This window comes from Bubalus bubalis, chromosome 2 (assembly GCF_019923935.1).
Source record: "Bubalus bubalis isolate 160015118507 breed Murrah chromosome 2, NDDB_SH_1, whole genome shotgun sequence".
Taxonomy (NCBI): domain Eukaryota; kingdom Metazoa; phylum Chordata; class Mammalia; order Artiodactyla; family Bovidae; genus Bubalus; species Bubalus bubalis.
In genome coordinates, this window is record NC_059158.1 from 178,864,961 (window position 1) to 178,878,295 (window position 13,335).

Consider the following 13,335-nt stretch of genomic DNA (forward strand, 5'->3'; position numbering starts at 1 on the left):
GAAGGCAGTTTTCACTCCACTTCACCTCAAGTGACAGAGCCCAGCCCCATAGACTTATTAAATTATGCTGCCCGTGTTTCCTCAATAGATGACTATGATTATTTTCCAAGTTTCTATGAAGAAAATGTATACTTCTACAATAAGGCTCTGATTTCTCTCTTTAAAAAATTATAAACTGCCTGCCAGGTTAGAGGGCTCCCACCTCCCTCACAGGAACTAGATATTTGCTGAGTGTCTGCCTACTGCAGAATCTCAGGCCAGGCTTCCAGCCCTGGGAAGGAGGGAGGTATGTTGTAAACCCCAATGCTTGGATAAACGCCAGCTCACTCCCTAGTCTTGCGGAAGTGAGAGGCAGAGCACAACAGGGCCCATGAGGCCAGCGCCCCTGCCTCCCATAGTGACAGTCCTTGCTTACCTTTGAGAGCAGAAGGAACACGAGCAAGGTGACAGTATAAGGTTGCTAATTCTCTGACTACCAATCTCCCAAAACACTGGGCCCCAGACTTTCTCATTTCATACACCTTAAGCCTCAGAGAACTTCCTGAGTGCAGCTTCATGGCAAAGAGCTCTCCTACCTCCAACTTCCAGTCACACTTTCCACTTGAATTCTTCCCTTAGCCATGAACCAGTACCATCTGCACCCTGACTTATCTTTGCCTGCCTGTTTTACTAATGTGGGAGCTTCAAGAAACAGCACAGACTCTGGAGGCAGACAATTCTGGGTTTGAATCCACTTTTCTGCTTTCTACCTGCACAGTCTTGAGCAAGTCGCTTTACTTCTCTGAGCTTCAGTTTTCTCATCTCTAAAGCTCATAATTTTGGCATCTGGCACTTGGAAGATGCTCATTAATTGGTAGGTCCTTTCAGTTTCCAATTGGTGTGTAAAGAATGCCTCAAGGAGCCTGCCCTCCCCTAAAAGCAGTAGGTTAGAGAGTCAAATGGAAAATATTAATAAGTGCAGTTGGAGACATGCAGATAAAGGGCTTTGGTAGTTGAGCCAAGTTATAAGGAAGTGGGTGCTGGAAATCATAAGACACCCAGATCATCACAGCTTCATGACTATGAGATAATGATAAGTGAGATAATGATAACAAAAGTTAAAAGCAGGAAATGTTTTGAAAACTTACTCTGTATGGGTATTGTGATAGGTATTCAGTATGTATTGTCTCGTTTAATTCTCATGGCAACTTTGTGGGGTGGGTTTGTGGTGGTTGTTGAGTCACTAAGTCATATCTGATTCTTTGGGACCCCATGGACTGCAGCACACCAGGCTTTCCTGTCCTTCTCTGTCTCCTGGAGTTTGCTCAAACTCATGTCCATTGAGTCAGTGATGCCATCCAACCATCTCATCCTCTGTTGCCCTCTTCTCCTCCTGCCCTCAATCTTTCCCAGCATCAGGGTCTTCTCCCACAAGTCTACTCTTCGCATCAGGTGGCCAAACTATTGGAACTTCAGCGTGAGCTTTTCCAATAAATATTCAGAGTTGATTTCCTCTAGGATTGACTGGTTTGATATTATCCCCACTTTACAAAAGAAATTAAGGTAACTTGCTCAAGGACACACACACAGCCTGGGACTCCTGGTGCCAAAGACCATGCTCTTAACAAAACTATCTCTAGTTGCTCTAATCCAACAGGTTGTTTTTCATGTGAGGCTCGGGAGGGGGAAGGGTCTCACCCAAAGTCACTCTAAGTATCTCACCCAACGGCAGGAGTCTTACTCGAATTTTTACATAAAGGAAATAGAATCTGAGCGTCTCTTCGGGGCGTCAAGAAATTAGCAGAGAAATGCAGATTTAAGAAACATTTATTAAGTACTTGTATCATTTCAATTCATGCTCAAAATAACTTCCCTTTAGTACTGTACTGATCAGATGGAAAAACAAGCTCAGCAGGATAAATGTAATTTCTCCCAAAATCAATTTAATAAAACAGTGGCATGGTCAGGACTGCACATTCAGGTCCAGAGGCTTCCAGCAGCTTCGTGAATCTAATCCCAATTCTCCGCTTTCTGTGCCCTGGGGTAGTAGGAAAGGACTCTCAAGTTTCCCTAAACCCCGAGTCCGCTCAGAGCGGTGGGTTCTGGGATTCGCAGTATTCCCCGCGATGAGTTTAGACTTCGTGGGCCAATAGAATTCGAGTAGAGACAGCTGTACCCGCCTCCGCTGCCTCCTGGTTGCTCAGGGACTCCTTCCTCAAGCATTAGCCAATGAGAAGCACACGGGTCCTGGTCGCCTGGGAAACCGTGTGACAACAAGATGGCGGCGCCGCGGGTGGTTCTGCGGCCTGCGTGGTGAGTTACAGAAAGGCCCCAGACCTTTCTGCTCGTGGAGTCCCTCTCACATAGGCTGGGGCCCTCACCGCGAGAGCCTCGAGGACATGCGAGCCCCACATCCCGGCCCCTCCAGTAGACTCCCCGCGCCTGGGAGCAGATTCAGGCCGCCGCCTACCACGGCTATGGGCGGAGGCAGGGGGTTGACGACTTCCAGGGAGGGTCTGGTGGTAGAAGTCGCGTGGTGGGCACTTCCAGCTGAGATTTAGGGAATGAAGGTGTGCAGCCTGCTGGCCCGTGTCCGCGCTGGAGAGCACTGGGACCTGTTGGAAGACCAATTTGACTCTCAAAGCTTGAGTCTGAAGAGGCAGGCAGTCTAACCTTTAGTCGCCTCCGGCTTGAGGAGGAATACACAGTCCCCCCCCCCCCCCACCTTACTCCCCCCTCCCCCCCAGAAAAAACCCAAAGTGAAGGGAATAGACGTGGCTTTGTCCCCAGGATTCCCAATCTGAGGGAGGAGACACAGCCCTTCTTCGCTCAAGAAGTCCCCAGGCTGAAAGAAAGGAATAGCCGTTGTCCTCAGGGGTCTCCTGTGATCACATGGGAAAATTGATCTGGAGACAGTGTGTTGGATTGGCCTGGAGTGAGATTGGAAGCAGGGAAGTCGGTTTGCGGCCATTGTGACAGCCCCAAGGAAGGGCAGTGAGAGTCCCTCTAGGATGGCCAACAGGGCCACGGGAGGAGGAGCTGTGTGTGAGAAAGGTGCAGGGTTTACCCTGCAGGATTCCGGAACTGATGGGATTAGAGGGGAAAAAGGAGGGAAATTTTTTGTTTGGATCAGTTCAGTTCAGTCGCTCAGTCGTGTCCGACTCTTTGCGACCCCATGAATCGCAGCACGCCAGGCCTCCCTGTCTATCACCAACTCCCGGAGTTCACTCAAACTCACATCCATCGAGTCGGTGATGCCATCCAGCCATCTCATCCTCTGTCGTCCCCTTTTCCTCCTGCCCCCAATCCCTCCCAGCATCAGAATCTTTTCCAGTGAGTCAGCTCTTCGCATGAGGTGGCCAAAGTACTGGAATTTCAGCTTTAGCATCATTCCTTCCAAAGAAATCCCAGGGCTGATCTCCTTCAGAATGGACTGGTTGGATCTCCTTGCAGTCCAAGGGACTCTCAAGAGTCTTCTTCAACACCACACTTCAAAAGCATCAATTCTTTGGCGGTCAGCTTTCTTCACAGTCCAACTCTCACATCCATACATGACCACTGGAAAAACCATAGCCTTGACTAGACGGACCTTTGTTGGCAAAGTAATGTCTCTGCTTTTCAATATGCTATCTAGGTTGGTCATAACTTTCCTTCCAAGGAGTAAGTGTCTTTTAATTTCATGGCTGCAATCACCATCTGCCATGATTTTGGAGCCCCCAAAAATAAAGTCTGACTCTGTTTCTACTGTTTCCCCATCTATTTCCCATGAAGTGATGGGACCGGATGCTATGATCTTCGTTTTCTGAATGTTGAGCTTTAAGCCAACTTTTTCACTCTCCACTTTCACTTTCATCAAGAGGCTTTTGAGTTCCTCTTCACTTTCTGCCATAAGGTTAGTGTCATCTGCATATCTAAGGTAATTGATATTTCTCCCGCCATCTTGATTCCAGCTTGTGGTTCTTCCAGCCCAGCGTTTCTCATGATGTACTCTGCATATAAGTTAAATTAGCAGGATGACAATATACAGCCTTGACGTACTCCTTTTCCTATTTGGAACCAGTCTGTTGTTCCATGTCCAGTTCTAACTGTTGCTTCCTGACCTGCATATAGGTTTCTCAAGAGGCAGGTCAGGTGGTCTGGTATTCCCATCTCTTTCAGAATTTTCCACAGTTTGTTGTGATTCACACAGTCAAAGGCTTTGGCATAGTCAATAAAGCAGAAATAGATGTTTTCCTGGAACTCTCTTGCTTTTTCGATGACCCAGCAGATGTTGGCAATTTGATCTCTGGTTCCTCTGCCTTTTCTAAAACCAGCTTGAACAACTGGAGGTTCACAGTTCACGTACTGTTGAAGCCTGGCTTGGAGAATTTTGAGCATTACTTTACTAGCATGTGAGATGAGTGCAATTGTGTGGTAGTTTGAGCATTCTTTGGCATTGCCTTTCTTTGGGATTGGAATGAAAACTGACCTTTTCCAGTCCTGTGGCCACTGCCGAGTTTTCCAAATTTGCTTGCATATTGAGTGCAGCACTTTCACAGCATCATGTTTTAGGATTTGAAATAGCTCAACTGGAATTCCATCACCTCCACTAGCTTTGTTTGTAGTGATGCTTTCTAAGGCCCACTTAACTTCACATTCCAGGATGTCTGGCTATAGGTGAGCACACCATTGTGATTATCTGCATCGTGAAGATCTTTTTTGTATAGTTCTTCTGTGTATTCTTGCCACCTCTTCATAATATCTTCTGCTTCTGTTAGGTCCGTACCATTTCTGTCCTTTATCGAGCCCATCTTTGCATGAAATGTTCCCCTGGTATCTCTAATTTTCTTGAAGAGATCTCTAGTCTTTCCCATTCTATTGTTTTCCTCTATTTCTTTGCATTGATCGCCGGGGAAGCCTTTCTTATCTCTTCTTGCTGTTCTTTGGAACTCTGCATTCAGATGCTTATATCTTTCCTTTTCTCTTTTGCTTTTCACTTCTCTTCTTTTCACAGCTATTTGTAAGGCCTCCCCAGACAGCCATTTTGCTTTTTTGCATTTCTTTTCCATGGGGATGGTCTCGATCCCTGTCTCCTGTATAGTGTCACGAACCTCAGTCCATAGTTCATCAGGCACTCTATCTATCAGATCTAGGCCCTTAAATCTATTTCTCACTTCCACTATATAATCATAAGGGATTTGATTTAGGTCATACCTGAATGGTCTAGTGGTTTTCCCTACTTTCTTCAATTTAAGTCTGAATTTGGCAATAAGGAGTTCATGGTCTGAGCCACAGTCAGCTCCTGGTCTTGTTTTTGCTGACTGTATAGAGCTTCTCCATCTTTGGCTGCAAAGAATATAATCAATCTGATTTCGGTGTTGACCATCTGGTGATGTCCATGTATAGAGTCTTCTCTTGTGTTGTCGGAAGAGGGTGTTTGTTATGACCAGTGCATTCTCTTGGCAAAACTCTATTAGCCTTTGCCCTGCTTCATTCCGTATTCCAAGGCCAAATTTGCCTGTTACTCCAGGTGTTTCTTGACTTCCTACTTTTGCATTCCAGTGCCCTATAATGAAAAGGACATCTTTTTTGGGTGTTAGTTCTAAAAGGTCTTGTAGGTCTTCATAGAACCGTTCAACTTCAGCTTCTTCAGTGTTACTGGTTGGGGCATAGACTTGGATTACTGTGATATTGAATGGTTTGCCTTGGAAACGAACAGAGATCTTTCTGTCATTTTTGAGATTTCATCCAAGTACTGCATTTCGGACTCTTTTGTTGACCATGATGGCTACTCCATTTCTTCTAAGGGATTCCTGCTCAAAGTAGTAGATATAATGGTCATCTGAGTTAATTTCACCCATTCCAGTCCATTTTAGTTCGCTGATTCGTAGAATGTCGATGTTCACTCTTGCCATCTCCTGTTTGACCACTTGCAATTTGCCTTGATTCATGGACCTGACATTCCAGGTTCTTATACAATATTGCTTTTCACAGCATTGGACCTTGCTTCTATCACCAGTCACATCCACAGCTGGGTATTGTTTTTGCTTTGGCTCCATCCCTTCATTCTTTCTGGAGTTATTTCTCCACTGATCTCCAGTAGCATATTGGGCACCTACCGACCTGGGGAGTTCCTCTTTCAGTATCCTATCATATTGCCTTTTCATACTGTTCATGGGGTTCTCAAGGCAAGAATACTGAAGTGGTTTGCCATTCCCTTCTCCAGTGGACCACATTCTGTCAGACTTCTCCACCATGACCCGCCCGTCTTGGGTGACCACACACAGCATGGCTTAGTTTCATTGAGTTAGACCAGGCTGTGGTCCATGTGATTGGATTGACTAGTTTTCTGTGATTATGGTTTCAGTGTGTCTGCCCTCTGATGCCCTCTCGCAGCACCTACCGTCTTACTTGGGTTTCTCTTACCCTGGATGTGGGATATCTCTTCGTGGCTGAAAGCAGAGTTCTAATCACTGGAATTCCAACTAAGGGATCTTTGACTTCGTATCGAATCGAACTTGGATCTGCTCTCCAGTCCCGCAGCAAAGTTGATTTACTGCCTCCAGGCTGTGTGAGGGAAAGGACAGCGTTTATTGCAGGGTATGGAGGGAGGAGATGGGGCAGCTCAATCCCAAACTGTTTTCTACAGCAACTGCACCATTTACATTCCAACAACTTCTGATTTCCCCTCATCCTCGCCAGTGCTTGTAATTTCTGTCTTTTTGACCAATTTCTTTTGAGGAGTCATTGTGGTGATGAGAATTTGGAGAACTGAGGGATAATGAAGTTTGGTGGGAGTTCATGCAGAGCAGTTTTGCCACTAAAAGCGCAGTACCTGGGGCTTTCTAGTGTGATGAATATGTTCCGAAATTGATTGTGATGGTGGTTTCACAACTCTGAATATACAAATATTCTAAGAGCCAAGGAATTGTATACTTGAAAAGACTTAAGTTTGTGAATTATACTTCAATAAAGCTACTTTTTTCTTAAAAAAAAAGGTCATGCTATTTGATTCCACTTTTTTTTTTTCATTCTGGTTTTTCCATAACATCTTTTTAAAAAATATATTTTAAAATGAATATTACTTATTTTTGGCCATGCTGGGTCTTTGTTACTGCTCGTGGCTACTTTCTGGTTGCAGTTCTCAGGCTCTTTTGCAGTGGCTTCTCCTGCTGCAGAGCACAGGCTCCAGGTGCAGGCTCAGTAGCTGTGGCTTGTGGGCTTAGTTACTCCATGGCAGGGATGAGTTACTCCCTGGACCAGGGATGCAGCCCTGACCCCTGTGTTGGCAGGCAGATTCTTAACCATTGGACCACCAAGTTCAGTTCAGTTCAGTCGCTCAGTCGTGTCTGACTCTTTGCGACCCCATGTACTGCAGCACGCCAGGCTTCCCTGTCCATCACCAACTCGAACTCATGTCCATCGAGTCAGTGATGCCATCCGACTGTCTCGTCCTCTGGCATCCCCTTCTCCTCCTGCCCCCAATCTTTCCCAGCATCAGGGCCTTTTCCAGTGAGTCAGTTTGTCGCATCAGGTGGCCAAAGTGTTGGAGTTTCAGCATCATTCCTTCCAATGAATATTCAGGCCTGATTTCCTTTAGGATTGACTGGTTGGATGATCTTGCAGTCCAAGGGACTCTCAAGAGTTTTCTCTAACACAACAGTTCAAAAGCATCAATTCTTTGGCACTCAGCTTTCTGTATAGTCCAACTCTCACATCCATACATGACTACTGAAAAAACCACGGCTTTGACTAGATGGACCTTTGTTGGCAAAGTAATGTCTCTGCTTTTTAATATGCTGTCTAGGTTGGTCATAGCTTTTCTTCCAAGGAGCAAGTGTCTTTTAATTTCATGGCTGCAGTCACCATCTACAGTGATTTTGGAGCCCCCCAAAATAAAGTCTCTCACTGTTTCCATTGTTTTCCCATCTATTTGCCATGAAGTGATGGGACCAGAGGCCATGATCTTGGTTTTCTGAATGTTAAGTTTTAAGCCAACTTTTTCACTCTCCTCTTTCACTTTCATCAAGAGGCTCTTTAGTTCTTTGCTTTCTGCCATAAGGGTGGTGTCATCTGCATATCTGAGGTTATTGGTATTTCTCCTGGCAATCTTGATTCCAGCTTGTGCTTCATCCAGCCTGGCATTTCACATGATGTACTCTGCATATAAGTTAAATAAACAGAGTGACAATATACAGCCTTGACTACTCCTTTCCCAATTTGGAACCAGTCTGTTGTTCCATGTCCAGTTCTAACTGTTGCTTCCTGACCTGCATACAGATTTCTCAGGAGGTAGGTAAGGTGGTCTGGTACTTCCATCTCTTGAAGAATTTCCCACAGTTTGTTGTGATTCACACAGTCAAAGGCTTTGGCGTAGCCAATAAAACAGAAGTAGATGTTTTTTGGAACTCTCTTGCTTTTTCGATGATCCAACGGATGTTGGCAACTTGATGTCTGGTTCCTCTGCCTTTTCTAAAACCAGCTTGAACAACTGGAAGTTCACGGTTCACGTACTGTTGAAGCCTGGCTTAGAGAATTTTGAGCATTACTTTACTAGCGTGTGAGATGAGTGCAATTGTGCGGTAGTTTGAGCATTCTTTGGCATTGCCTTTCTTTGGGATTGGAATGAAAACTGACCTTTTCCAGTCCTGTGGCCACTGCTGAGTTTTCCAAATTTGCTTGCATATTGAGTGCAGCACTTTCACAGCATCATGTTTTAGGATTTGAAATAGCTCAACTGGAATTCCATCACCTCCACTAGCTTTGTTCATAGTGATTCATCCTAAGGCCCAGTTGACTTCGCATTCCTGGATGTCTGGCTCTAGGTGAGGGATCACATCATCGTGGTTATTTGGGTCATGTAGATATTTTTTGTATAGTTCTGTGTATTCTTGCCACCTCTTCTTAATATTTTCTGCTTCTGTTAGATCCATACCATTTCTGTCCTTTATTGTGCCCATCTTTGCATGAAATGTTCCCTTGTTATCTCTAATTTTCTTGAAGAAATCTCTAGTCTTTCTTTCCCATTCTATTGTTTTCCTCTATTTGTTTGCATTGATCACTGAGGAAGGCTTTCTTATCTCTCCTTGCTGTTCTTTGGAACTCTGCATTCACATGGGTATATCTTTCCTTTTCTCCTTTGCCTTTCGCTTCTCTTCTTTTCTCAGCTATTTGTAAGACCTGCTCAGACAACCATTTTGCCTTTTATCATTTCTTTTTCTTGGGGATGGTCTTGATCACTGCCTCCTGTACAGTGTCACAAACCTCCATCCATAGTTCTTCAGGCCCTCTGTCTATCAGATCTAGTCCCTTGAATCTATTTGTCACTTCCACTGAATAATCATAAGGGATTTGATTTAGGTCATACCTGAATGGTCTAGTGGTTTTCCCTAGTTTCTTCAACTTAGGTCTGAATTTTGCAATAAGGAGTTCATGATTTGTGCCATAGTCAGCTCCCAGCAAGGAAGTCTGGAATTTTGAATTTTTTTTTTTTTTTCCTGTGGGTGAGAAGGAGCCATTGGGAGTATTTAGCAGGGAAGCGACCTGTCAGCTTTGTGTGTAAGAAGATCCCTCTGGCAGTGTGTGGAGACTGGTGCAGGGAGCCACAGGGGCTATCACACTTGGCCACACAAACCGCGAGGAAGCCTGAGCGAGATGGCAGGAACCAATGGCACCCCACTCCAGTACTCTTGCCTGGAAAATCCCATGGACGGAGGAGCTTGGAAGGCTGCAGTCCATGGGGTCGCTGAGGGTCGGACACGACTGAGCGACTTCCCTTTCCCTTTTCACTTTCATGCACCGGAGAAGGAAATGGCAACCCACTCCAGTGTTCTTGCCTGGAGAATCCCAGGGACGGGGGAGCCTGGTGGGCTGCCGTCTATGGGTCTCAGAGTCGGACATGACTGAAGTGACTTAGCAGCAGGTAGGCTGGGGGCAGATTGGGGAGGCTGGATGCTGGGTGATGGGGGTGAGGAGACTCTGGGCCTGGTCCTTGGAGAGCACCTCTGAGTGAGGGCGGGGCATGAGTCCCAAACTCCAGAATCAGGACCAAGGAAGCTGCCTCCTGGGGATGCAGGTCCCCTTCCCTGCTTCACGGGAAAATGCAGGGTGAAGGCCAGTGCCACACATTTCCAAAGTGGAACTAAAGACTTGATTCAGGATCTAGTGGAGGTCGTCTGACTAACAAGTCTAGATATTGGCCACACGACACATTTAACTCACTGAGTAGTGACCTTTAATTGCATCCCTGGTGTTCATTCATCTTTCCTGAGGGAAGAGGAAAGGAAGGGAAGCAAACATCTATGAGGGCCTTCTGTGTGCTAATAACATCAGCAGCCACAAGTTACATTTTTAAGTAATTCCTTCGCGTGTGGCCCTGGGCTAGGTGATTTAAGTGTGTTACCCCTGCCTGGCTGATACTGTTACCATCCCCACTTTATGCTACAGGAACGTGAGGCGCAGGCTGTACTGGTGGTGGAACCTGTCCAAGCCTGGCTCTCGACTTCCTGCCACGTGCAGTGTCTTGGTAGAACCCTGCCTTGGGGTTGCCCCTCTCTGGCTCTGAGATGTTGGAGGTGGCACCCAGTTCTGGTAGGAGGGGAGGGACACCCGGGCTTTGTGATGAGCAACTTTGTGAGGACCAGGTCCTTGATAGATGGACAAAAGCCCCTGGCCACCTGGGTGGTCTTGTGCCCGGGATGGAGGTCTGCGGAAGTCCTGGTCGAGTGGCCAGCCTCTGCCCCCATCCCACCCCATTGCCCATTTCTCGGGTACTGCTAGGCCAGAGGCCTCCAGGAGCAGAGCAGAGAGCTAGGTATCCAGCGGAGCAGGTGGGCATCAAGCATGGGATCCTGAGGCCAGGTTGCCTCCAGAAACTTCTGCAGGGGCTGTGGAAAGACATGAGGGGCGCCGTCCCCTGGACAGTGCCCTCTCCTCGGAAAAGTAGGCAGGGAAGGGCAGGTTTCAGGCTGCTCCCTGGTCCTCAGTGACTGTCCCCAAGGGCTGACTTCTTTCTTCTCAGGGGGTTCCCGATGGCTAGAATCTAGAAGTAGAAATATGAGCTCACCTTTGGCCTCCCTTGGCAAGACCCGGAGAGTGCCTCTACAGTCGGAGCCTGTGAATCCTGGGTAAGGAGCCAGCCTCTTGGAATCTTTGTGTCCATGCCCCTGCCTCCTCCTGGCCCCTCCCATGAACTCAGAGATTGACTCCTAGCGTCTTGGGGAAGCAGTAAGAAGTGATGTATCTTTCCCTGGCCACCTCTTCTTTCTCGTCCCTTCTTCTGGGAGGCTGTCCATGCATCTAAGCACACCCTCCAGTGAGGTGTGGGCTGTGGGGTAGCTATTCCATTTATTCGTTGTTCATGAATTAGTTCTGCAGACACTGATGTCCCAGCCGTTCTGGGCCTGGCCACGTTACATGCTGGGCTCTCAGTGAAGGGAAGCCTAGTCATCATTCTGTCACTTTCATCTTTGCAAAGGATTTTTTTTTACCCCTCTCCTTGTTCTTCTGAACCCCACTTTGAGTCATCCGTGTCATGGCCAAGGGGGTCCAGAGAGGTTAAGTGACAGGCCTGGGGTCCTGCAGCCATTTCAGAGCAGAGCTGGGGCTGGGCTCCTGGGCTTGGGCGCTCTTGTGGTCCTCTCCCTAAGGCTCTGCCCTTCAGCTGTTGCCCATCTGTCTCCGTTGGGAGGAGTCAGATACCCTGACGCCTGCGCCTTGGCTCACCCCCAGGCCAGGATGGGATTTGGGGGTGGGTGTCCTCATGAGGCATCTTTTTTAGGTTTGGCGGGGGGGGGGACCTGGTGCCAAAGCCCCCCCCCCCACCTCGCCATGGCAGTCCAGGGGGTCCTAACTTGTCTGTCTTCCTTCTCCTTCCTGCCCGTTCCCAGGAGGCGGGGGATAAAAATCTACGGAAATGGTAAGTGTGGGCTCTGGCCCATGGGCCCTCCTCACCTCCTTGCGTTTGGGCGGATGGAGAGAAAGAGCACGGTGAACTGCCTTGTCAGTCGGGGTGGCTGGCCTGCGACAGTGCTGCCCGTGGCCCTTGGATTAGGAGACTCCACACCCTGAACAGGGATGTTCTGACTAACGTTGGAATCCCTCCGCTCACTGTGGGGTGGGCTCTGAGGGCGCCAGACCCCGACCCTCCTCCCCCCCCCCCCCCCCCCCCACCATGACAGCCGCCTCCAGCCCATTACAGCCTTTTCTCCTTGAAGCCCAGTCCGCATATGGCTGCCTTGCCTCCTGCAGGCTCAGACCTTTGCATCCCAATAGTACTCTAGCCCCAACTCTGATGCAGGCTTTGGCCCCTCAGGGCCCCCCAGGAGCTGGGCTGGGAGAACAAGAGGCCTGTTCTGGTTGGATCCTTGCTCTCCAGCACCCTAAGTTTTCTCTCCTCATACACGGGGAGTGGGAAGGAGGGAGAGAGACAGAGTACAGGCTGTTTCATCTCGGCCAGGGCCCAGGGCCTCAGCCGCGGAGTGGTGACCCGGGCATCCCTGTCTGCAGAAGATGAGGTGGACATGCTGAATGGCGCTCATGGCTCAGAAGAAAGGATCTCTGTCCCTTCCTGCTATGGTGGCATAGGTGCCCCTGTGAGTAGGCAAGGTGAGTGCAGACGCCCAAAGGGGTCTGAGTCCCTGGCAGCAGGAAAGACCCCAGTGAGAGAGGCTGTGAGAGGCATGGCCTCTCCTCCTGCCTGCTGGGTCAGAGGCAGCTGCTTCTGCTCCTGGCTGACTGTGGGCACGTGCCTGCACCCCAGACCTGTTCAGAGCTTGGCTTGGCATGAAGCCACACATGGGCCCGGCCCTTAGCTCAGGAGGTCTGTTCAAGCCCCAGGGCAGGCTGTGGCTGGCACCTAGGGCTCCGTAGTTGCGGCCCGTGGGCTTAGTTATACTGTGGCACGTGGGATCTTAGTTCCCTGACCAGGGATCAAACCCATGTCCCCTGCATTGCAAGGCAGATTCTTAACCACAGGGCCACCAGGGAAGTCCCTAATTTAAAACATTGTCAGCCAACAAAAAAGTTGAAATAGTTCAGCAGATGCTCACACATCCTCCCTCTGTATTCGATAATAAGTGACATTTTGCTGTGCTTGCTTTCTCTCCATGTACACATCTGGAGGAACACAAGCGTATTTTTTTAAGATGAACCATTTAGAAATCAATCACAGATATCGTGACAGTTCAACTCTAAGTAGTTCCCTGTGCATCTTCTAGGAAGAAGGAAATACATAACCACGATGCTGTGATCATACCTCAGAATGTGAACAACTCAGTAACTGTGACACCCCAGTGTTCCAAAATTTCTCCCACAACTTTTTTTCACTGATTTGGGTTGTACGTGAGAGTCGTGTCATGCATCTTACTGTTGTACTTC

The 13,335-nt window shown here is 48.0% G+C and overlaps 1 protein-coding gene across 9 annotated transcripts in view; it reads left to right on the forward strand.

Annotated features, from left to right (window-relative positions):
- UBXN11 (UBX domain protein 11) overlaps positions 1-13,335 on the forward strand; it is a 35,049-nt gene that overhangs the window by 6,499 nt on the left and 15,215 nt on the right. For 7 of the 9 annotated variants that reach the window (XM_025278683.3, XM_006055443.4, XM_025278684.3 and 4 more), the window contains exons 2-4: positions 10,979-11,084; positions 11,847-11,875; positions 12,466-12,564. In XM_025278683.3, coding sequence (XP_025134468.1) covers positions 10,979-11,084; positions 11,847-11,875; positions 12,466-12,564 — 234 coding nt within the window. Of the gene's footprint in view, positions 1-2,166; positions 2,293-10,972; positions 11,085-11,846; positions 11,876-12,415; positions 12,565-13,335 lie in introns of those variants that run through there. The other 2 variants (XM_006055445.4, XM_025278688.3) reach the window with 2 other exon arrangements.